The sequence below is a fragment of the Argiope bruennichi genome, chromosome 11, assembly GCF_947563725.1.
Source record: "Argiope bruennichi chromosome 11, qqArgBrue1.1, whole genome shotgun sequence".
In the NCBI taxonomy this organism is placed as follows: Eukaryota; Metazoa; Arthropoda; class Arachnida; order Araneae; family Araneidae; genus Argiope; species Argiope bruennichi.
In genome coordinates this window covers 26,515,459-26,542,423 of record NC_079161.1, presented here as the reverse complement: position 1 = coordinate 26,542,423, position 26,965 = coordinate 26,515,459, and the positions used below count along the sequence as shown (strand labels likewise).

The following is a 26,965-nucleotide window of genomic DNA, read 5'->3' as shown; positions in this document are numbered from 1 at the left end:
GTGAAACAACCACTCGCCACTTTTATTCAAATTATAAGATAACGATTGCTTTATCTAAGAACTTCTTTTTTTACCTTCATGGATCACAATTGCTGAATCTCCTCTGAATTCCGAAATAACGAACTTTTGCAAACCGGTCACGGTCTGTATTTTATACAATAAAATTCTAATACGCGATGCCTTCGACATCTGAAGGTACAGTGAATTTAACCTTTTAAAAAAATCCTACGGCTTCGTTAATTTATTAAACTCGAGGATTCTGAGAATAACAAGAACAGTGCAAGAAAAATGAAAGCATCAGTTCCTAATAGCTTTGCTAGTAGACGACTAGATTTTCTTAAAAAAAAACTTGAAGGAATAAATACTTACTCGGCTCAACTGATTCTTCACTTGAACAGGGAACAATTTCTATAAAAACTTTTGTGATGCAAACGTCGTTCTGTCGCTGCCCTAAAGACTTCAAAATGCAGAAACAAAATCCACAAATACAACAACCCTCGTATTTGATCATATTTTTGATTGTCCTAATCGTCAGACATCGGATTATTTAATTCTTATCAAATAGTTACTGGAAATCTACGAAGAGAACAATAAGTCGCAAAGAATTCCTTTAGAATGTTAATATTAAAACGAAAAACTATGAAATTCCGTTTGAAAGCTAATATTAAATGAAAAGCTGAATAAAGACAAGCAATTCAAAAAGCTCTACCAGATGGTTTTAGTTTACGAATTTTGCCAGAACAGAAAATAGGCGATTTTAATAATATAATTCTGTAAGAATTGCAAAGTTAAATCTAGTTATATTTTAAAAATGCCACTGATTTATTAGCAGTAATACTCTCAATTATAAAACGTAATTTAATTAAATTCTTCAATAGATGTTTATTTTTAAATTTCATTTCTTACAAAAGTGCTGTAGTAGATATACAACTCAAGCAACAAAATAAAAATACAAAAATTAAAAATAAACCAATCAGTATTAAGGCTGTAGGAAAATTATTACGCTTGCTTTTATGGGGTTACCATATTGGCGACAAACTCGAACAGCAGTATTCGCAGCGCCAAGCAATACTCGTTTCCGCAAGTATTCCTTGTCTGAGTGGCCATACGACAGATTTGGCGCTGTGAACTTGCTTCCAACCCTTTGGAATTATCTAAGAGTTGTTATAGTATTTTCTAAAGTATTTTCTTCATGTTCTAAAATCGTAACTAGTTATCGTCTTTTTTCCGATGCCCTACAATTCGACAGCAAAATCTTGTCCTCCTTTCCTGTTGACAAGCAAAATCAAAATATAAAATCGCATTAAAGAAACTTGCTCTGAGTTTTATATCCGCTTCATTAAATATTAACTTCCAAATTATGATAAAACACATAATGGATATACTTTAAATTTATTTTCTTCAAATTAAAACTAGTTTTTATTATTCAATATATTTGCATCTATAAAAATATTCAAAGCGTCCTTCTTGCAGCAATTTGCAATTTTTTAAATTGCACTATTCTTGTAAAAACTGCCCCGCAACAATTTTACAATTTTATCGATATTGTCTGGAATTTAGAATATTGATTGTTATGGCTATATCTTAAAATCAGAAGCACTTGTATCAAATTAGCACAAGATATTTTAAATCTTAATCTTTCATGCTATTCCACAAAATATTCTAAACCATAATTACTCAATTGAATGAGAAATGAACATTTAATTTTCCATTACTTCATTTAAAGTATTTGTAGAAAGATTTCAGTGCTAACGTTATAATTCTCCCAATAGATGGCGACACAGCTCCGCTTCTTCGCCCACGTGATAGTTGGTCTTTTGCTGGGCATGCTGTACTATGGCATCGGTAACGATGCCAGCAAGATTTTTAACAATTCTGGGTTCCTCTTTTTCTCGCTGCTCTTCCTCATCTTTACCGCCATGATGCCAACTGTCTTAACATGTGAGTAAAGTCTTTGTTTTACTCTATCAATTTAGTTGAACTAAAATCCACTATCCAAATGGCTTTTTAGTACGCATTTTAGATTTTTAATAACTCGAAACGCTCTCGTACGTACATCTCTATGTATAAAACACTAACGTACGTGGCGCAGAAATCGGGCTTGTTACCAATTTTCAAATGGCAACAGTAAGATGTAAACAAAACATACATATTTCAGACTGCTTTATTCATTGAACTTTTACAGCTGTACTGAATCAAACGCTTCGCTTAGCTAATTATTGGAGTTACAAAATATTATAATACTTCCGGAGATGGTTCGCCATGTCAGCAAAGAGGAAATTAAGTCAGAAGAGAAGATATGAAAGAAATCAAAGAATTAGACTTCAAAAAGTTCAATCAAGTGAAAAAATAGGCTTAACGTTGTCAGATAAGTAATCGTGGTAAGACTTAAGATTAATGTACGGTTTCTTGAAGAAACATGCATAGAACTTATCTATGGTATTTTTCGTTAATTCAAAATGCTATTTAAACTTAAGACTAAGAGTGTTTTTTAGTTCTAAATCGAAATTGACGGATTTTACTCTGTACTGATATTTTGTTTCAAAGAATTCATTAAAGGAAACGTGAAATAAACTTTCTATTCGATTTGGTGGCCCCTCTCTGATGCGGGGCCTGATAAATTATTCTGGGCGAATAAACTGGTCGCTTTAGACGACTAATTTTTAATACTCCTATTTAATAGCATTTATATTTTTTCAGTCCCCATGGAGAAAACGATATTTGCCAGAGAATACATCAACAGCTGGTACAGTACCAGAATGTACTACTTGGCCAAGACTGTTTCGGAAATACCTTTTCAGGTGAGACATTTGAATTTCTTTTATTAAGTATAAAATGCTTCATTCATTGTCTCCGGTAACTTCAGTTCTGGGACGGTATTTGTTTAGATATCTGAACTCGCCAGTTTGCAATTCTTCGCTGAAAATTTAATAAAAAGGATATGTAGGGATTTCATCTTTTTATATTCTAATATTTTAGAGGACAGATGCTTTTTTTTTTCTAATCTTAATTTTCTGTGTAGAACTGTTGGTCGGTTAGAATTATTTTCTGTTATGGATTATTTTGTAAGCTCTAAAATATTGATGTATTGAAATATTTAGCCCATATATGCAATTTTCAAATCTTTAAAAGAAAGATTAGGATTTAGATTAAATGCTTAAAATTGCATCTTGGCTATCTGCTCAAGATTTTAAATTTCATACACTAAAGAGGAAACGGAATATCGAACCGACAGCAGATTTAAAATTCTGTAGAATTTTTTTTCGTCTTTAGCGATTACCAAAAAGAACCATGTGCCAAGTATTAGTTTAAGTAGTTTAGATTACAGTAATTTAATTCTACAAATTAAAGTTCTTTACAAACTTCTTGTAAAAATATTCCAAATTGTAATCTCCCCCCCCCCCCCAAAAAAAAAAAACCCCAACTAAACGCCAACATTTAGAAGTTTCCACTTGAATCCAACTACGATTTTTCACAAATCAGAATTGAAGACTGGTAATTGCATTTCATAAAAACGAAACTTTGGATTCTTAGCATCATTAAATCGTACGATACTCTTGCAGATCTTGTTCCCTGTGATCTACTGCAGTATCGTGTACTGGATGACTTACCAACCAAATGATTTAGTACGATTTGGCCTCTTTATCCTATCCTCTATCATGATCTCTCTGGTGGCGCAGTCCGTTGGTTTGCTTATTGGAGCTGCTACAAGCGTGCAGGTAAGAAAAGAAATATGTAAATTTAATTAAGTTTCAATATGTAAATTCTGCTTTTTTTAAAAAAAATAAACTGATATTAAAACTGCTTAATTTTTTGATAGAATGCTGTATTCTTGGCTCCCGTGGTGTCCATCCCAATTCTGCTATTCAGTGGTTTCTTCATCAGCTTGGATACTATTCCACCCTACCTAAAATGGCTGTCTTACATCTCTTACATTCGTTATTGTTACCAGAGCGTGCTACTCGGCATCTACGGCTTAGACAGAACCGAACTGCATTGTGATAAAATCTTCTGCCCCTTCCAAGAACCTCAAGACTTCCTGAAGGAGATGGATATGGCGGGCGGGAACCTGTACATTGACTATGCTGCCATGTGGGCTTTCTTCTTCGTCTTCAGACTGATCTCCTATTACGTGCTGTACTATAAAATGGTCTACAATCGGTGAATACTAAGTTGCTTGGAGACGCATCTTAATTTCTTGCAGAAATTGACATTGACACTTTCATTTTTTTCCAAGAACAGTTGTGCATTTTATTACTGAATGGTTTTATATTGTGTGCTTTTAGACACCTTGTACAATTGTGACTTATCGTTTCCATTTTTTTAACGGAAACTTTGAGAAATCTAATGTTGGTTGCAGCAATGTCTTGGAAATGCCTTCATGTAGTGAACTTTCTGATCTATTTTGGAACAATTTGTAAAGTCTGTGGTAGGATGTTGTGAGAACCGACTTTCAATATGCTCAAGTCACAATGGTGAAATTAGCTGAAAAAATCATTCGATGCGTCTCAAACTATTCGTCATGTAGACCAAAGTGCTTCATTTCTTAAGGAGGAAAAATTACCTCTTGTCGTACTTCACGATTCTCAATTTTTCAATCCATCAACCAGATGTCATCTGTATGCAATGTTTGCAACCAGTATACCAAATGTTTTGCGTGTGCATAATTTCCGTGATTTCTCTAACCACCGAGTGGTTTGTTTTAATGATTTTATTTTTATATTCTCAAAGTTTGAATAGTCAAACTGTATTCAAGTGTGTTTAATTTAAAGAGTTCTGTATTCGGACTTATTAGATTTCGGATTTTACTTAGTTTTAAAGGATTTTACAATAAAGTATTTTAGTTGAATTTTTACCAATAATCTGTTATTTGATTTTTATTCCTAGTGATTTCAGAACAAGAAATTACATTATGTTTGTATACCTTCTGATGGAGATTTAATTTATTCCTGTTCACGATATAATTTACAGCAGAGCAGGGTTGCCACTAGATCAAGTAACTAGTTATCTGTGGCCCTGCAGTTTCGGGAGGGGGGGGTACCTTAATGTTTACACAGCAGTTTAATTTACAAAGGTCGTGTATCCGAATTAAGAAATTCAAGGTTTAATTTTAATATTTTGATTGCCATTCGGGAAGATTTCGGATTGCAAGAATTTCAGCGCGGCAGTCAACATGTTAATAGCACTTTTATTTTCTCATTTTTCCGCACATGAACAATCTAGGCATACGTTGTAAAATATTTCAATTTGTAGTTATGTGTATTGTTTAACCCCTTGCGGTGAATTACCCTTTAAATTTTAAACTCGTAAAATAATTTGTGAACAACCTGTGTACTCCTATTGACCTAAAACGGTTAAATATCGAAGGTAAGTATAATCTTCCTGGGTTTTTTTTGGGGGGGGGGTCCCTTCCCTGGGACACTGCACAGTTAGAACTCTTGAAAGTGTGACTAAATAAGCATTGCAGTGAAGCGCGAAAATGAAAAAAAAAACTAGAATTTTAATAAAAAAAACACTACGTTATACCTGTGTAGCTGATTTGGCATAATCTAAGATGCACCACAAGGAGACATGCCCAGATTCGCTATTGAAGGACAATTTCCGTTTCGGAAAAAGTTAACTGCTCTCCAAGACATTTTAATATAATTTATAAAAAATTTATAGTTACATTTAAAATATAAAAAAAAGTTATAATATATTAAATACTTACACTATTATAAGAAACGAATGTTAGCGAAATTCGAAGGGCAAGCACCATGTAGCTCCAAGTAAAGATTGCAAAGGCTACAGATATAGTTTAGCAACGAACTGTAAACCCACGCATTTGCGATTGCGTTAGAGTGGGTTTAATTCGTCAAAATAGGGGGTGAAAGGAAAGATGAAAGGAGATGTTTAAATTTACTAGTATCTAATAGGGGAAATCCAAGGTCAAAGGAATACCGGAAATGCACTCGTCATTCCGCGTCTCACCCCTTAATGAGATGGAGTCGTCGAAATGTAGTCGTCTCGGAATCCGTTGACGAACTAGAAAAGCCCCAAAACTTCAGAATGGGTAAGGGTTGGTCATTTCCAAGAATTCTGACCTTCCCAAACATTCTTTGAATCGAGTTCATTTTCCACGAAAAAAAACGGGAAATGAAGACGCAGGTGTTCTATTTCCTGCATAGCGTCTCGCCGAGTAACACAATCGGCGCAGTGTTCTAGCTGATGGAACACCTAACTTTATTCAACGATTATACGTATGCTTTCTCTATGAAAATTATAAAAATATATAAAATAAAGATGCAATGAACAAAATAACACTAATTTTTACTAGAAAAAATGATTAACAATATTCCTTGAAAAAAAGCTCTTGCATAACATGCTATATCTGTAAATTATGGATTATCTCGATTTAAATTGTCATCTATTATTTAAAAAAAGAATAAGTGTTTCTTAAACATATTTTTTCCATTTGTAGTTGAATTTAAGGATTTTAGAAGCGAATAAAGTTGGGTGTTCCAAGAAATGGAACAACTGCGCCGCCAAGATTTAAATGTGATATTAAAACTCTTGTGTATTAAGATTAAATGTTAGTCTAGTCTATCATAACTATTAAAACATTCATGGATGTTAAGATTAAGATAAAATTAAATGAATTTTTAAATTAAAGATGAAGATAATTTTATAATTAATAGTAACAGAAGTTTTGGATTTTCTAAAAGATAACAAAATTAATAAACTTAAGATTATGAAAATTTATACACCAATCTGCCTCATGGAAAATTAATAAATGTATGTTACTCTTATATATGACGAATATTTAAATGAAGGTATTTTTATAAAAAATAACTGGCTAGAATTACGCAGCTTTAATATTACCGAAAATTTACGTTTTTAATGGAATTAATTTTTATAAACAAATAAATGGCATTCCAATCGGAACAGCTTTCTAAAGTGCTTTAGTCAATATTTTCCTACATTACTATGAGCAAAACACAATTAAATTTAATAAACGGCTGCAGTTATATTGATGACTTTTGATAAACTTAGATAATACCAATATTGTTATCCAATAGATTTAATTCTAATTGATACAAATAAAAATCAACTTGAAGATACCTATCTGGATTTAAAAATCAATTTCTAATGATAAAACATTAGTTAGTATCTACGATAAAAGGGATGAATTCAACTTTAAAATAATTAAACTTAGTAATTACCATTCTAATTTAAACTCTAAAATTTTCAAAAATTTTATTTTCTCACAATTTAACAGGATTAAAAGAGTTTGTAATACAAAATTTCCTATATTGAAGCAACAAATCTCATTAAAAATTTAATTACTAATGAATTTCCCAGAAACTACTGGAATATTGATATTTTAATTTTTAAAAAAAGAAGCTGGATCGGTACTAATCTTTCGACAAATAATACTTTCCGTTACAGATTAATAACTCAATAGATGGCGCTGAGATCCTCCAATTATTTAGTACATTGAATGACGAAGCAGAAACAAAATGAGACGCGGGAAACAAGAAAGAACACGATGGGACACTTTTTGTAGAAATTTTTTTGCCTGCTACTGGTGAGTTCTTTCCTTTTTGTTTTAATAATCAGTTGTGAGTGTTCTTTATAGTTTATATTATGTGATTGTATTTTTTTCTTAAATTGGAGATTTTTTTTTTGTAATTTGTTTTATTTCTGTATAAAATAGTGCATCTTTTAGGCCTTAATTTGAGGGGATTTTCGGGTCACGAGGGTTCAATATTGTTGGACTAAAAGTCAGACCCCTCATAGAAAAAAAAATCCTTTTTTTTTAATCCCTACCTGAGGGGGACCCTTGAGAAAGTCTTCAGGCCGGATTCTCTTTTTTATTCTGGTTTAATTTCTTTCTTTCTTTTTTTTTTTTACTTTTATTAACTTGGTATTTATTACTAATTAGGTTAGATTAATCTGTGTTTTAGTAGTAGCTGCATTAGCGCTCTCTAAGTACAGTGGGGCTTTTTCAGTTTGATTTAGTAATAATTTTAATATTAGATTGTTTCAGAAATAGGTTTTAATTTGGAATTTCATAATGCTTATATTTTTTATGATTTCTTATATATGTTTTTTTCCGAGTTTAAGCAACGGCGAAGTAGAATTTAAACAAAGAAAGTAAATAATAATGATAATAATAAAAAAAAAAATCTGAAAAACGCAATCGGTTAAGGGGAGAGAATCTAAGGGTACATTTTTCAGTTCTAGGATGACCTCTTTTTCCAAGTTATGAAAAGTTCCTAATATCCGCCAATTTTACAGATAATTCCAAGAAACTTTTTTGTGTTTTTTTTTTATGAAACAGCATCCCCCCAACTGGACTTTTTGCCCAATCTACTTTATTTTCTGCGTAACTTCTTTTTTTCGCCATTAGGGATGCTGTGACTTGTCTCAATAAATCCATTGCCGCTTTACTATAGGTACATGTTACTTTAATGGCTATACGAAACAATATATATGCTTCTAATTTATAATACCGATGAAATATCCTTAATTTGTTGTTAGAGAAACAGCTGAAGATAGTTCAAAACAATTTGTGACCAAACATATTTCAATTACTGCAAAATAATTATAATAAGCAAAAACTGCATGTTCAAAGAATATTCATATTATTGAAACATCTGGTTTCTTTTCGTACACCGTGCAAAAAGGCCATGCATATTTATTCCACTAAACACAAAATCTTGCAAATGTTTTAGAACAACAACTGTCTAAATTTGTCGCAACAAATACCTGAAAAAAGATTGCTCTCGTTTATCGCCTATGACCTTCGTATTGAATGAAAAAACATTCGCTTCATAACATTTTGAAATTTTAACTCGGTCAACCCCGCTGTTCCTTCCTTATAAATGCACATGCAAATATAGAATTGCGCCATTAAATTTCACTGAAACCTTGTTTTATCTTACGAACATCCGTTTCCTGACAACTTCCGATTAATCCATCACCAACAAAGTGATATGATTTGTCGGTGCGATTTTTAGTTAGACAAAATTTTCACGATAAATGAAGCGATGGATTTTTGTCAGACCACTTTTTGGGTAAATATCCTTTATAATTATTCTTCTAACAGCTGCGAAGTTCACAATAAATTAATAAAGATTCAATAAACAATTGGGGCGCCATCTAGTGACGATATCTTAACTGAAGTTATTATTCTTTAATTTTTAAATAAAACTTAACAATTTTCGTATATTTTAAAATGTATAAAGCATTTTTCCCATCTTTCCATATATTGATACTCTTTTCAAAATAAAACTAGGCATTTTCATTAAGGGTTTTTCCCCCCGTTAAATGCAATTTTTCGAATTTTACATTTAATAAAATGAAATTTACATTTGTTGAAAAATATTTTTTTCGCTAAAAAAATTGACTCAAAATTTCAACCTTAAAATTGCTTCTTTATATGGAAAGAAATATTTTCATATTAGGTGAAAAATTTGGCCATTTTATATCATCCTCATACGCCAAACTGTGGATAAATCGCCAAATTCGATTTCATTGTCGATGAATTCTCATTCATTGCTTAGTTTCTTCATGTGTTCTAAAATCTAGAAAACAGAGCTAGGCTTGGGATTTTTTTTTTTTGTTAAATCGTGGGGATTTTTTTTTTTTTTTTTGAGAAAATATTTAGATACTAATTGCATACTGATTACTTATGAATGTTTTACAATCTTACCTACATATGAACTGGTCTTTTAAATAAAAAGAAAATAATGCATGTACTTAGTTTAACATGTTAAAAGAAACAGTCTGCTATATTACAGTATTCGTTTTACAGTTTATCTATCATTATTTACAGTTTTGAACTTACATTCAGTTTTACCATTGAGAAATCGTGTCCGTGATGGCGCTGTATGACATTCTCAGCGTGAGAGCAGATAGAAAAAATCTTTAAAAGTTATAAAAAATGCTTTTTTGTGTGTGCAAAATCACGTTTTTTAGGAAAGACACTTATATAGATAATTTTAAAAGCAAAAATATTAAATATAAATACATAAGTAAAAAAAAGAAAAGCGTCTCGAACCGAGAACCTGCAACGCAGTGTTATTCAGGTCGTTCTGACACACTATACAGCACTGCCCACACTTCGAAGATGAAGTTGAATATACTTATTCTAATAGTTAGATATAAAAAATGCTTGAGACAGCTCGTATAGGAAGACAACCTATTGCAATGGTTCTCATGACACGACTTCGGGAAAATTTCTTCTGTTCTTCACCGATCATTATCTTATGAACAGGATAAGTCGAGTAATTTTGTTTGGATTTTAACTGGCTTGGAATATGTTGTTAGAAATGGAATAATCTCGAATCGGTTCGTAAATGAATGGGCTATCTAGCTCAAATAGGGTGGAAATGATAGGGGGTTGAAATTTTCGTTTCGCTATACCTTTCTTAATATTGAAGATAGAAATATAACTCCAGTTAACCGAATGAGCGCCTCATTAAAACGAACAACTTTTGTATTTGAAATTTTTCTACAACTTCAACTTCAATATTTTAGAATTTAGGAGTTGAAGAGTGATTTTCAAGGCCAAATTTTGACTGTTTCTAAGATCAACAATTTATACTGCCAGTTAAAAAAAAAAAGAAATAACACTTTTACTTTTCTTTCATTTTTATAATTTGAAATGGTTTAAATGCACATAGAGTATAGATGAAACGCTTGCATTAAATTAATTAAATAAAAAGTAGAAAAATTCAATCTCAGCATTATGTAAAGACGATCATCTTAAAAATTTTCAGAACGTGCGTGTTTTTTAGTTTTTATATATATAATAAAAATTTCCTTTTACAATTAAGTGAAATATTTAAATGCACAACAATAAGATCATAATTCCAATGTTAATTTAGAAAAGCAGACGATTTTTTTCCTCCAATATAAGGGAAAAAAATCAAACGATAAATTCTTACTTTCTGCCATAAAACGTTATTGTTTGCAATTAATTGAAACAATAATATTTGTAGACGATAGGGGATTTTTTCAAATGTTTTCAAATGTAAATTTTCAGTTCTTGTTGATTAATACAAACTTTTGGCACTTAGTTTCCAATAATATAAACTTTGTTAAAAGCCTAGATTTGTACATGATTTTTATAATATTGGTACTTTGACATTATTTATTTTTCAATAAATACTGAATTATTTGACAGCAATATAATCATTATTTATGGTTGCTTCAATGTGTAATATTTCATTTTTACTTCATCGTAAACGAAGTATGCAGAAAGTATTATAATTTTCAAAAACTCAAACTCGAAATTTTGTTGAAATTATTTGTTTCTGAGTTCGAAAAACCTATTTTTGGCATTATGGCTTTCTGTGAATCAGTCTGTTCAATCTCTCTGTAACAAAGATAACTCAAAAAAAGGAGCCGCTATAGCTAAACATTTTCTGAATGGCTTAATATCGCTAACCATTTTTTCAAACCTTAATTTAAAAGCTTTTAAATTATATTAATTAACAATTCTAACACCCAATAAGATTTTACGAATCAACATTTTCATACAATAGAGCAACATATAGTATCTAGAAATGTTTTATTTAAATAGTATCTGCCCTTTTATATTTATGTAGTATTTTGATAATTTTTGTTTACAGAACTGGAATGCGTTTTGGAATGCTGATGTGCCAAAGCTTCCCAGTTGTTTCCGTCATTCCATCCTAGTGTTCGTTCCTTGTGGGATTCTGTGGATTGTCAGCCTCCTCAGTTGGATCCGATATTGCTGCATCAGATGCTGTTGTATGTCAGGGCAGTTGCAAGTTAGAAACGGTCACACCCCATGGACGAAATTTACTATCTCTAAATTGGTACGTTCCTTTGATTCAAATCACCTGATTGTCATTTTGTGCAGAATTCGAATGGAGTCAAATCATGTTACGACAAGTCACATGAAAAAACCCTTGATGATGATGATGTCGTGCCCGCGTTACCACGGAAAGGGGGCTCAGTATCTTCTGAGGGTAAAGACTCCGAAAAACTTCTTCACTTCTTTCTCAATCTTATACTAGGGCTAAGTTATTAAATAGGCTCCTTTTTCTGGATCCATCATAAATTTAATAGCCCTCGTCGTCTCGATATTTTTTCTGAAATATTTAAAAATAAATTTAATTTTGTGCTTTCATTAAATTACAGGGGCAAAGCATTCGAACAACTTAATTAGAATATTGCTTTGTTTAATTTTTGGTACATTATTCTAACAAAATTCCTAATTAATTATCTTTTGGAAGTTTTATATTAAGTTATTTTATTATTCTGAGAGAGTGTTTTTTTATAATTAAAAAAAGGCTTGATCTTATAATTAAATTTTATTTAGATTCGATTAAAAATTCTGCCATTTTTTATATTTCGTATGAAATTATTTTTAAATTTTAAACTATTATATTCGCAAGACATCATACGACTCTTCTGAAAGTAGCTCTCAAATAGAAATATATTATTTTATGTTACTATTTGTTACTTAAAATTTGCTTATACAAAGATTGCTCGCTTATATAAAAACTTACAGGCAAAAAAAATCAATAGTTGTCAAACATAAAAGTGAAGAAAGTACTTTTGATTGGAGTGCTACAATAACTGGATACCCTCAAGAAATCGATTTGCACTTTATTTAAAACTACACGAATAAACCAATAAAAATCATGATCGTAATTTTCTACGACGTTATTCATTGTGCCACCGGTATGGCTATCAAAGTCGCCATTGAATTGTATCAAAACAATTTTTGATTTAATACTTCGCGTTGCTCCGTTTTCATAATTGGCAACATGTCTTTTTTTCCTTTCTTTTTACTTTGATTTTTCTTCTTTAATATACTTCTAATAAAATTCAGTTGAACTTTTTTTAATACTGAAAGAGTCTTTCCTAGAAAAACTGTCCTTTGTAATTTGTTTTTTTAATTAAAGAAAGAAAGAACTAAATAAACGAATTCAATTAAATTAAAGTTAAAAAAAAGTAAATAAGATATCGAAGCACATTTTACTATAATAATTGAATATAGAATCTCCCTGAAAAGAATCGGAGTTCAGCCTAAAATGATTATTTTAAAAATTTTAAATTAATAAAACATATAATTATAAAAAATTATTAAAATTCAGATTTCAAAACATTTGTTAATTATCTTGAAATAAAATCGAAACTACCTGCAATTCCATTTTCGATTTTTAACAGTAAAACAGTAGAGTTCTCTAATTTTAAGAATCAATTTATAACAAAGAATTAATAAATGTTAAAAAATTATTCAATTTAAAGGCTGTTGTCTGTGAAGAAGTAAAATATATTCAAATAAACAATCATACATTTAAGGCAGGCTTTTTAACTCTAAAAAAAGAATAGAATAGAATAGCAACTAAGAATGAAAGAGCTGCTATAAATATATAGATTCTAAATATGCTCAAATTGGATAAATTAATTAAATTACCTGCTGGTAGAGTTAAGAGATATTGTAAATATAGCTTACAGAAAGTCAAATAGTTTAAAATTAGAATGTAACGATTTAACAAATGCTATTTCCATAAAAATAATATTAACGCGGCTTGACTAAGATACCGAAAATCCTACGAACTATCGTTTGATTGAAAGAAATTTATTTTTTTAAAACATAGCTTAGAATTTCTATTGTCGAAAATAATGGTATTAAACTATTTCAACAAGACTCCCTATAATTATAAAATTCCGGAAAACATATCATGGTGCAACAAATAAGCTAAAAAAAAAACATGTTAATTTATTCAGAAAAATCAAATATGCTGTGAAATCTTTTATACAAGATAGAACATCCATTAGACATATGTTCTGATTAAAAAAAAATAATAATAAAGAGCGTTCCTAAAATAACCAGATCATCATTTCCAAGAATTCTAAAAAAAAATTTGAGTTTTTTTAATGTAGTTGTTGCTTATGGCACTTGTCATAGAAAAGCCCGCTGATAAAGTCAGCGATTTTATACCGAGTCTTTTAGCGTAGTGTCATTTAGCTACTTGTACATCACAGTCCTTTTGACAGGGCTGACTTCATTCACACATTTCATTCACTCATCTACAGATCGCAATTTAGATCCGAATCAGAGAAAGAGCACCTCTAATCTATTACCCCCAATGGTATTGTCTGGATTTGGAGGACTTTCTAGCTACGGCAGATTTATACGTGCACCAACCACCAGGTTCACGGGGAGTCTTCGGCCGGCGGAGTTTGAACTCATAAGCCGAAGGATGCGAATACAACGCCCTACCAACGAGGCTATCCCGGCCTTCAAGTTTCATAATATGCCGAGTTAAGCAACTTTCGTTTCCGCAAGTGTCAAAAGGTCGATCATTATTCTTTAATCACTTCGGGTCAAAATGTGAAAGCAATAGTGAGAAATCGAATTTCTGCTCTCGCACAGAATGAATTTCTACGCATACTTCCATACCTCACTAGCGTTTTGAGTTTGATACACCGACATTTATATATATGTACATATTAAAGTATATATTTTTTCAGAGAAACTTTATTCAGGCAATTTGTTTTTACTGTATGCGTTGTCATTCAAGCGGCAATGGTTTTCCAAAAACTTCCTCGCATAGTCTCCAATAAAGGTGTTACTTCAGAGAACGATTTGCATCGCAATAATATATACAATAGATTTCGTACAATAGATACAAAATATCAATCTTTGGTGTGAATTTAGAATTTTTACTGAATCTATGGGTTGAGTGATTGGCGAGTTTTTCGGCGATAATTGCTGGCATGCGGTTAAAAGTATCTGAAAATCAAATTTATGCTTTAGTCGTATTTTTACTATTCGACTGAGAGACAAAATTTGACATATGGGTACAACTGTAATTACAAAACACATATGTCTGATATATTTAAGTAATTTCGTTTTTGAGTTATAGAGTTTATATGTGTCTATAAAGACAGTTGATCGTCTATACAGACCGACAGACAGTCTACTTGTTGTTGGATTTGGCTCAAAATTTGAAAGATGTCTACACTATAGATGTTAAATCTGTGTACCGAATCTTATCTATCTAGCTCTCCTCGTTTTGTAGTTATCGTGTTAACTTATATTCAAAGAGACGGCCAGACAGACTTCCTCAGCACAGATTTTACTCAAAATTTAACAGAAATCTACAAATATATTATAAAGACCGGACCGTATACTAAATTTCATCCACCCAGCTGAAGGCGTTTTTGAGTTTTCTTCGTTACAGACAGACAGACATTTTTCAAAAATGTGTTTCTTTAACTTAGGAAGGTCTAAAACGTGAAAATTCGTCAAAATCTCGAGTTCGAATTTTTCGGCGATTACATATTTTATAAATCGTATACGTGTAAGTAAAAAAGGCAAAGTGTAGCAGTTGCATTACTCTTATTTTCTCTTTTGGATACTAGATGGCGATACCTGATTAGGCCATCCTATATGTCATCCCATAGTGCATTGCGATTGTAATTAGAATGAGATGTGATGCTGAACTGTGAAGCCGCGCGCGTGAATGTCTTGTCTTCGTGTTTGTGCTTGTTTAGTGTGTGAATGTGATTATTAAAAGAAATGTTTCTAAAAACATTCGTCCTGTTGCTTCCTGCATGGATCATAAGAATCTACATACCAGCACAAAAGTGATTTGAAAATTAGAAGAAAAAAAAAATCGTTTGGAATATAATAAGAGCTAATGTTCATGCTTCAGTTACAAAATATATAATTTTGGTATTCATTTACCGCAGATTGTAATGCTGTACAACTTTTTGGTTGGCCCTTCATAGGATCATATGTGTTTATCCAATATATTGCGAAAGATTGAAAAAAAATCTGTTTCATTTCCCTTTTTTCACCTAGAAACCAAAATTCCTTTTTTCTTGAGGGGGGGGAGAGGGAATCACACTTGAAACGGCCATACTGATCTTTAGATGAAACAATAAAACTTTAGTCGCGTTTTCCCCTCGTTTAAAATCTCCCATTATTAGCCTATGTCCAGGTTGCTCAATGCATTATTGTATCTAAGCATTATTAATGTATCTAAGCATTATTATTGTATCTAAGCATTATTAATGTATCTAAGCATTATTATTGTATCTAAGCATTATTATTGTATCTAAGCATTATTAATGTATCTAAGCATTATTATTGTATCTAAGCATTATTAATGTATCTAAGCATTATTAATGTATCTAAGCATTATTATTGTATCTAAGCATTATTAATGTATCTAAGCATTATTAATGTATCTAAGCTTATCGTACAGTGTGCATTATTTTATGGTATCTATGTAGGCGACTTCTGAGGTATCGATAAATTGATGTATTTAAAGCCTCTGGGGAAAAAAACTTGGTCTACTTTTCCGAATCAAAATGTTTAAACTATTGAATGAATTAACATGGTTAAATTTTTTTTTTTTATTTTTTCGCAATACCCAGGCCCTCTACCTTAAATTCAGTCCATATTTAAGGTAGTCATTTTGCACAGTTATTATGAATATAATTATTTTCTTCCTTCTTCTGTAGGTTCTGACTTCAGTACTGATTGTGTGCGGCTTAGAGGAATGCGTCTACCTTCTGTCAGAACACAGCAGTTTGCAACCTGTGCTTGTAGCTAAAGTATATTACTCATCTCTTATAGTTCGCACATTGACATTTGTAAGTATTTGATTTATTTTATAGATTAATTTTAGTCAATATTAATGCAAATTTTTGCTGAAAATTGTTAAAAATGTTATTCTTTCTTAGTTATTATTCATTAGCTTAAGGGTCGGTGGACTCGAATGACTTTCAAAAAACTATTTAACATTTAAAAAATTATTAATTAAAAAAATTTTTAAAAATATTATTTGAATGCCAAAATATTCCAAACGATTTAATTTTTATTTTTTTTTTCATTATTTATTCTTTATTATAGTATATAAACTCATTTGGAGCAAATCTGAATTTCTAATGGACGATAGACTCTGTTACCTTTAAAAAAAATATTATTTTTTATTAAATTATTTTTTTTATTATTCCATATAAATTTATTTGGAATAAAACTGTTTTTGTCATTCCAATTAAATGTTAATTTTTTTAGGAATATTTTTATGTGCACGTACTGAATTTCCAAAAGAATTTTGTATTTTTCTGAACTAAAATTGATTTTCAACTGTCTAAAAGAAATCGAAACATAAAATGCATACATGGTTTTCTTTTAATGTTTAACTTCTTCATTACTCACTTTAATTCATTTCCTCCAAAATGAAGACATTCGAAACATATGAAATGAGGTTTCTTCGTTAAAATTCTTCACAAGTTAGAACTAAATTTTTACCTATACGAGCTTCTGCTAAAATAAAATGTTTTCAATTTATCACTTCAGTTTTGCACTGGAGAAGATCGTCGTTGATCAGATCCTTCACTAAATTCAATTATTTATTTTAAATGTGTATCTTTTCAGGTATATTCATTACTAGGAATAACTTACATTCTATTTTAGATGCTTGCCTTTTATCTCCAGTATAAGCAAAATAAAGAAGGAAACTGAATTCATACGCTTTATCAACGTTCTGGTTGCTGTTTTTTTATTTGTAATTTATTGGATGTGAATATGGCTCAAAATTTGACATGCGTTTATATTATAGATGCTAAATCTATGTACCAAATTTTATCTGTCTTCGTTTTTTATTTATTTATTTAATTTTTATTGGGACAGCTGGACAGACAGACTTCACCTGAAGGGATTTTTCTCAGAATTTGATAGAAATCTACGAATTTGTTCTGAAGATCGTTATACTAAATTTCATCCGTCTTGTTGAAAGCGTTGTTGAATTATTTATCACAGATGACGGACGGACATTTTACAAAAACGTGTTTTTTGAACTCGGGGAGATCTAGAACGTGGAGATTCGTTAAAATCTTGAATTCGAATTTTTTGACGATTACTATACTTCTATACTTATATTCTATACTATACTTCATCTATTTTACTCTTCTATTCTATACTTGCATTCTATACTATACTTCATCTATTCTACTCTTCTATTCTATACTTATATCCTATACCATACTTTATCTATTCTACTCTTCTAATCTATACTTATATTCTATACTATACTTCATCTATTCTACTCTTCTATACTTATATTCTATACCATACTTTATCTATTTTACTCTTCTAATCTATACTTATATTCTATACTATACTTCATCCATTCTACTCTTTTATTCTATACTTATATTCTATACTATGCTTCATATATTCTACTCTTTTATTCTATACTATATTCTATATTATACTTCATCTATTCTACTCTTCTAATCTATACTTATATTCTATACTATACTTCATCCATTCTACTCTTTTATTCTATAATTATATTCTATACTATGCTTCATATATTCTACTCTTTTATTCTATATTATATTCTATATTATACTTCATCTATTCTACTCTTCTAATCTATACTTATATTCTATATTATACTTCCTCTATTCTACTTTTCCTCAATTCTTCTTAGTGTACGAGAAAATAATAATAAAAAAAGACGTGCATCATACTTTATTGAATCAAGAAACGCAGATATCATCTAAGGCAGAAGACTCACTTAGCATTAATATGTGAATTAGGAATAGAATAATAGAATTAATGTATGAATATATTATATCCTAAAATTCCTCTCAAGTTAGAACTAATTTCTTACTTATATGCTAAAATAAAAGGTTTTCAATTTATCACTCTAGTTTAGCATTAAAGAGATTCGTCGTTGATCACATCATTCACTTAATTCAATTATTTATTTTAAACATGTATGGGTATCTTCTCAGATATCTTCATTATTAGGATGAACCTGTATTCTATTTTAGATGCTTGCCTTGTATCTCCAGTACAAGCAACATAAAGAAAGAAAACCGAATTCAAATGCTTTATCGACGTTCTGGTTGCTGTTTTTTATTTGTAATTTATTCAATTCGCCCGTCATCTCGGCCTTTGGGGTAAGTAAGTACTTTCGGATTTTTCAAATGAATTTTTTAAATGTTTGATAATTTGTATGTTTCTCATCCCATCGCATATATAGTCTTTGGCATTGAAAAATGCCTGCACTATTAGGTAATACTATGCAACGCCACTTAAGGTACGCGACTACTTTCGGGATGTATAAAAGAAAAGAAAAACGTTTGAAAATAGTTGTATTTTCGAACATTTCCATTAAGGAGATTGAGAAAATCTATATGAAACCAAAATAGGCCAATTAAAGGCAGAACAGAACGCCGTCTCATGCCCCCGTATCCGTGACCATTCTGGTCACTGAACGGTTTGGGCATGTTACGGGAATTTTATTTAATTAACAAAATATTTACAGTAGGAAAACGAAACAAAAATAACTATATACAGAATTTACAATTATATAAGAAATTATATCATGATGAGACCGTTTACATAATTTTTCAACTTAGAAATATAATTTGTAGTAATAAACTTAGAAATATAGTGCTGAGAGATAAAATGTGTAAAAATATACATATAATCTGTGTTCACTTATTTTTTATGATATAGTAGATCAGGATGCAGTTAAAAAAAATCAGATGGAACATAATTTGAGAAATGGAAATGAAGACAATCTCTGATTGATTGAAATGTGTGACAGGAGACTGCGGTGCTTGTTTTTTCCCTTAGTCTTTTTTGGTATGAGACTTGATGTTAAGAGCTATGGTGGCAAGAATAGGTCTCTATTTTCTCTTATAAATTTGATTATACTGTGGATTTTTTGCCTCGAAAGGAAGTTGTTGGCGATTCTTTTCAGCCATTCCTGTTCATGGCTTGGTGATGGTTTTTTCATATGCCAGGAGATTGTAAGGATGCATTCTGTAGCATGATGAAGTGCGGTGCCTATCCCACCACAACTGCACTGGTCACTCTCAGACAGATTGAACCTTTTGAGGTAGGCAGGAAAAGGGCCGTGTTCTGAGAAGAAAATAATATCCTCTCTGATCCAGTTAGTGGGATTAAAAAATTTTCTGCCTGTGACACCATTGCTCCAATATCCTTGCCATTCCTCTAGCACGTTTTTCCGGAGGAGAGCTTTTATATGTGCTTTAGGAAGCTTTGTTTGCATATAAAATTGCCCATTTTGCGTTGCGTCCTTTGCCAGTTGATCTGCTTTTTCATTGTCTATATTGCCCGCATTTGCTTTAACCCAAGAAATTTTTATTGTTGGTTTTGAAAGCAGGACACCAAACATTTCTCTTGCTGTTTGGTTTGTGCTCTTTGGATTTGAAGATGCCATGATACTAGCTCTATTGTCAACCTGTATTTTAAAAGTATTGTTGTTTGAAAACTGAGATGTATATTTTACTGCTTAGTCCGGGTGCCCCCAATTAAAGGCAAAGGAGTTTTTAAAAAATAATTGGGAAAAAGGGCCATTTTTGAGTAAAAGGATGTGATACACTGACTGATAGATAATACGGAATTTTCAAATTTTTTTTTGCACATTGTGGTGTACTAAAACAAATATAAAATATTTATAATTAATTAGATTACTTATTTTCTAATTCAAAAACTGCCTGAATGTATTGAGAAATTGTTATACAAATTTGAATAAAAATTGGAGAAACGTTCGAAAATAGTTATATTTTTGAATATTTGCATTAAAAAAAATTGTAAAATACATCTACGAAACCAAACTATGCCAGTTAAGTTCCAATTAAAAATATCGAAAAAGGGGTTTTTTTTAAAGCTAAAAAGAGAAGTAAAGTACAAATCTTCTATTTTAGATCTTTATCAAATGATTCACAAAATTTTGCAGATAGCTTAAGAAATATATTGTCTAGTCCCTGAACTAAAAATAAGTTTTATATCTGTCCCCTCCGTAAATATTGAGGTTCTACTGATAAGTAACACGAAAGTTTTAATTTTTTCCCACATTGTGAAGTACTAAAATAATTATAAAATATTTCCATTTCAATAGATTTCTTATTCTTTGTGGGCCGGGATAGCCTGGTTGGTAGAGCGTCGGATTCGTGTCCCTTAGGTTGCGAGTTCGAACCTCGCCGGCCGAAGATTCTCCACGTGTTTGGTGGCTGACTCACGTTAAATATGTCGTGGTCACAAAGTCCTCCATGTCGAGAGTAATACCACTGGGGGTTCTGGATCAGGCGTGATCGTTCTCTGATTCAGGTCTAAATGACGATCTGTGGATGAGTGAATGAAGTCCGCCCCGTAAAAAGTGTTGTGACGCTTGTGTAGCTAAGTCGTTCTCTTGGCCCTAGATGGCGCTACTATAGAAACAAGAGGCGCTTCCCCTCAGGCTTAAATCGGTTGTCTCCGAACAGCGGGCTTGACCATGGCAAGTGCCATAAGAAACAACTTATTCTTTAGTTCAGGAACTGCAGAACATACTAAGAAATTATCATACCAAATTGGAAAAAAAAATTTTAATTTATGACGTTTTTCGTAAGAAAATGCAATCAAAGATTAGAATTTGAGAAAATACTATCTGAAAGCGCAAAACAGCATTAAAAAGTAGGTAAATGCAAATATAAAAATCACTGTAATTTTCCAATAAATAGATTTAGAAATAAAATTCTAACTTTTTTATAAAGAAACCTGCTCAAATATTAAGAACATTAAATAAAAAAAAATACAAAATGAAATAAAAATTTCACATAAAATTGACTTATCAACGTAGTAATCCACCGTAAAAAAATACGTGATGCATATTAAATGGAAGAAAAAGCATAGTATAGTACTATAATTGCTTTATTTAGCTGTAATAAATTTATTCCGCAATTATAATTATAGAGTTTTATATGGCAAGAACGAAAATTCTTTTAGTGACGCCATCACTCTTAGAAACAGCTAGGAGAAAATGTTGGCTGCCGACATTATCAAAATACCGGTAGCCAACGTCTTCATTAATCGTCGAAGCCATCATCTTCATCTATATGCCAAAACATCTTCATGAATCGTCGAAGCCATCATCTTCATCTGTATGCCAAAACATCTTCATTAATCGTCGAAGCCATCATCTTCATCTGTATGCCAAAACATCTTCATTAATCGTGGAAGCCATCATCTTCATCTGTATGCCAAAATATCTTCATTAATCGTCGAAGCCATCATCTTCATCTGTATGCCAAAACATCTTCATGAATCGTCGAAGCCATCATCTTCATCTGTATGCCAAAACATCTTCATGAATCGTCGAAGCCATCATCTTCATCTGTATGCCAAAACATCTTCATGAATCGTCGTTCAAAGCGATTTCACACGGCATTCTGTAAAGAACCTCCGTGTCGTCACAACATCCAACGGCGGGTGAAACAATTTCAGAACACTGGGTGCTCATGCAAGAAAACCACTCTCAAGAAGAACCAGGTTTAAATTTTATGAATATTATGAAATCCAATAAAGGTAATTCCAAGTCATGCCACGCAAATGCATTGATTAATGGTACCCTATGTCATTTTGCATTTTTCACTCATTCATTTAAGACGACTATTCACAACTCTTTACTCCAATTTTCTCCCTAAGCGAAACCCTTCTTAGAGTATACAGAAAAGCCTATGGTTCCACGTGAACGAAGCTTCTCTCTCTCCCCCCCATCAACATTTTGTAAAATCCCCCCCACCAAAAAAAAGAGACAAGAACGAATTAGGTATCTAAAGTTAGTCCATCATATTCATCTCACGCTCCCTCTTAGGCTAGTCATTCATAGACACTACACACCAAATTCGTCAGTGAGCACCTTGATAACACACTGTAAGCCCTCCACCCCACTTCCCACATGCATATTTACTGTGTTTGGTTAGTGTTCCATTCCAATGACTAAATGGAATTCGACTAAAAAAATTAGCACAATTTGGATATCCATTTTTTTTTATCCATGCCATGCCAATTCTGACCTATTATTGCATTGATGATTGATTTTTAAAAGGCCACCATTTTATTGGTTTAAAATGATTATGAATGTCAGACATAATGTTATGTATTTTAAAATTGATTCTACTCGGAGTTAAATTGTAAATGACACTTTTACAGATAAAGCTTGAAGAAATGGAAGATCCAGTTACTTACACCTTAACTATGATCACATTGGTTGCATTAACTGCTCAAACTCTTTTGTCGTTTTTCACCGATCCGCCCAGCAGTTGTTCGTGGCACCCACAAAAGGTAAGTAAAAATGAAGGAAAAAAAATATTTTTTATCAGTTTCAATCGCAATGACTGGTTTACATTTTAAAATTATTTACATTTTTTTTTATTTATTATATGATACAAATTTCGCTTTGGAAACAATCAGTTATTATCTGATTGTTATCAGTTATTCAAAAATTTAAAACACTTTTAACTAACTGCTTTTGTATGTATCAAGAAGTATGTATCAAAGAAATCGTTTGCGTTACTAAAATGTTTTTTACATTTAACTTTCTCGTGTATATATAGTATACAAACGGAAAGTTTTGAAATGATCAAAAATTTGAACGAATAAGGATTGTAGTCGATAAGGAACTGATAATAGCGATTTTGACGAGTCTTCACATTTTAGACTAAATTGAATTCGAAAAACACATTATTGGAATTAACTCTATGTTCCTATCTATGAATGTGATATCTCAAAAACAATTTGATCTATACGGATGAAATTTGGTATGTGGTATATACACAATTTTTGTAGATTTATGGAAAATGTTGGACCAAATCCATTCTAAAGAAATCTGCTGTACAAAAACAATTGAAAAAAGGCAACTACAAAACGAAAAGAACTAGGTAGATTGCATTTAGTTCACAGGTTTCGCATTTAACATGCAGATCCATATAAAATTTTAAATCAAATCCTTGAAGGGGTGTTGGCAGTCTGTAGGTCTGTGCTTTCGAATGCGACTGCTCAAAAATGCAACGATTTAAATAAATGAAATTTAGTATGTGATTCTAAAGTTATAGCTGTTTGTCATTGCTTCAATATGTAAAACTTCTTGACCAATATGCATATTCAGTTTTCTTCCCGATATTACGAAGTACAAAGTTCTCATGTAGGTAAAAAAAAAGCAAATAAAAAAACACCCAAAAAATTATACACATGTAAATAAAAAAAAAACCACCCAAAAAATTATACACATGTAAATAAAAAAAAAAAAAAAACCACCCCAAAAATTATACACATGTAAATAAAAAAAAAACCACCCCAAAAATTATACACATGTAAATAAAAAAAAAAAACCACCCCAAAAATTATACACATGTAAATAAAAAAAAAACCACCCCAAAAATTATACACATGTAAATAAATAAAAAAACACCCAAAAAATTATACACATGTAAATAAAAAAAAAACCACCCCAAAAATTATACACATGTAAATAAAATAAAAAAACCACCCCAAAAATTATACACATGTAAATAAAGAAAAAAAACACCCAAAAAATTATACACATGTAAATAAAGAAAAAAAAAACCACCCCAAAAATTATACACATGTAAATAAAAAAAAACCACCCCAAAAATTATACACATGTAAATTAAAAAAAAAAAAAAACCACCCCAAAAATTATACACATGTAAATAAAAAAAAACCACCCCAAAAATTATACACATGTAAATAAAAAAAAAAAACCACCCAAAAAATTATACACATGTAAATAAAAAAAAAATAACCACCCCAAAAATTATACACATGTAAATAAAAAAAAAATAACCACCCAAAAAATTATACACATGTAAATAAAAAAAACCACCCAAAAAATTATACACATCTAAATAAAAAAAAAACACCCAAAAAATTATACACATGTAAATAAAAAAAAAACCATCCAAAAATTATACACATGTAAATAAAAAAAAACCACCCCAAAAATTATACACATGTAAATAAAAAAAAAAAACCACCCAAAAAATTATACACATGTAAATAAAAAAAACCACCCCAAAAATTATACACATCTAAATAAAAAAAAAAAAAACCACCCCAAAAATTATACACATGTAAATAAAAAAAAAACCACCCAAAAAATTATACACATGTAAATAAAAAAAAACCACCCAAAAATTATACACATCTAAATAAAAAAAAAAACACCCCAAAAATTATACACATGTAAATAAAAAAAAAATAACCACCCAAAACATTATACACATGTAAATAAAAAAAAAACCACCCAAAAAATTATACACATCTAAATAAATAAAAAAAAAACACCCAAAAAATTATACACATGTAAATAAAAAAAAAACCACCCCAAAAATTATACACATGTAAATAAAAAAAAAAACCACCCAAAAAATTATACACATGTAAATAAAAAATAATCTGTTGTTTTGAAATGTATTGAAGCGTATATTTAAAAATAATCTATATACTTATTTTTACTTATCAATGAAAACTTATTAATATATTTACAAATCCTTTATTTCATAGCATTCTGCTGTACAGAGGAGAAGCATTGTTACAAAATTGTGCTTTAAAGTAATTTTGAAAAAACCATTAAAATTTAAAAAGAAGTTGAACGAACACAAAATTTTTATCATTGTAAAGTTATTTTTTAATTTTAAAATGATATTAAACTTTTCTTTATTCTATAATATGTTTAGAAATTAATGAGAAAATCGTAAAGGTTTCATTTGATTTTTATTAATGAAAATCTAACTAAAATTTAAAAAAATAACTTAATAGTATCTGCTATTCAAGAAATAAGAATCAAATTTGACAGTTCTAAGTCCAAAACTTTGCTCCATACTACGTAATAAGATTTTATTCCGTCAAACAGGATTTTCCAAGCAGAATGCCAAACGATAATCGTCGTCATATTAAAGAAAACAATTTATTAAAATTTCATCAGAATAACACAAAATGGTAAACACAGAGTATAACAGATTATTTATTATTTATTCGTTAAATGGAATCCCAATTTATTATTATTTGGAATACAAAATTTTATGGATATTTGACTTTTTATATGCATTGTTTTATAGTGTAAATTAATTTTTGTTATTATATTCGCAATTTTTATTGTTTTTGACATTGCTGAGATTTTCTTGCAGGATGAATTTTTGATTGAGGAACAGACTCTGATATCAAGGTTATTGTTTTCTTGGATGACAAAGTAAACCTTTTATTAAATACTATTTCTCAATAACACATTTATAATTCTATTAATAATAATATATTATTTTTTATAAATATTGAAGAAAATTCTCCAATACTATTTTTTTTTCCTCTTTCTTTCTATCAATATGACTAATATTCCATTATAAGAATCTTTATAACACTGAAAAATAAATAGAATCTTAGAGTTAGCTTATAACAAGCATGGTTTTTTCACAAGATAAAATTCTTTTTATTTCTTCGCAAATGAATTGACCTAAAATAAAGTAATTCTAAAACAGCTTTCATTTAAATTATTCCAGTGCAATATTTCTATGCGAATTTGCAATTACGAAATTGTGATTTTAGTGCCATTAAAAAAGTGCATCTATTTCCTGTTATATTGTACTAAATAATAATTGCAATACCTTATGATTTTAAATCCATTAACAATTAAAAGAAGAATAAGTAATTTTTAAAAAATGGATGGATTGAAAAAGAGATTTATTATGTAGGCATTCTAAGCCAATGGTCAATATTTTATTATTAAAAATATTAATAATTGGTGCGAATAAATATGTGCACAAAACTAATGGTAATTCAACTTTTTTACTTTTTCGTATGCGTAGTACAATTCGAATTCGAGATTTTGACAACATTCCACGACTTAGACTCCCTGAGTTCGCAAAATACATTTTTGGGAAATGCCCGTCCGTACGTCTGTTTGTCTGTTCGTGATAAAGGTAACTCAAAAAGCTAGACGTTAGCTGTGAACAAAGCGAAAAGATTTGAGCTAAACGTTTGAAATTTTGTATATGGCCTTTATACCAAATTTACAGATTTATATCAAATTTTGTGCAAAATCTGTTCAGAGGAAGTCCGTCAGTCCATCTGTCCAAAAATAAGTTAACACGATAGTTACAA

General features: G+C 30.5%; 2 protein-coding genes across 5 annotated transcripts in view; both read left to right on the top strand.

The window, feature by feature from the left end:
- Window positions 1-4,849, top strand: part of LOC129956463 (ATP-binding cassette sub-family G member 1-like) — a 35,259-nt gene extending 30,410 nt beyond the window's left edge. For all 3 annotated transcript variants that reach the window (XM_056068353.1, XM_056068354.1, XM_056068352.1), the window contains exons 10-13: window positions 1,773-1,941; window positions 2,701-2,801; window positions 3,564-3,719; window positions 3,821-4,849. In XM_056068353.1, the coding sequence (XP_055924328.1) occupies window positions 1,773-1,941; window positions 2,701-2,801; window positions 3,564-3,719; window positions 3,821-4,165 (771 nt within the window). In that variant the 3' untranslated portion in view covers window positions 4,166-4,849. The remainder of the gene's footprint in view (window positions 1-1,772; window positions 1,942-2,700; window positions 2,802-3,563; window positions 3,720-3,820) is intronic.
- A 2,639-nt stretch (window positions 4,850-7,488) lies between these two features.
- Window positions 7,489-26,965, top strand: part of LOC129956986 (ATP-binding cassette sub-family C member 3-like) — a 98,096-nt gene continuing 78,619 nt past the window's right edge. The window contains exons 1-6 of one of the 2 annotated variants that reach the window (XM_056069080.1): window positions 7,489-7,567; window positions 11,622-11,831; window positions 16,504-16,635; window positions 18,829-18,957; window positions 23,003-23,134; window positions 25,999-26,060. In XM_056069080.1, the coding sequence (XP_055925055.1) occupies window positions 11,766-11,831; window positions 16,504-16,635; window positions 18,829-18,957; window positions 23,003-23,134; window positions 25,999-26,060 (521 nt within the window). In that variant the 5' untranslated portion in view covers window positions 7,489-7,567; window positions 11,622-11,765. Of the gene's footprint in view, window positions 7,568-8,978; window positions 9,060-11,621; window positions 11,832-16,503; window positions 16,636-18,828; window positions 18,958-23,002; window positions 23,135-25,998; window positions 26,061-26,965 lie in introns of those variants that run through there. The other variant, XM_056069079.1, reaches the window with a different exon arrangement.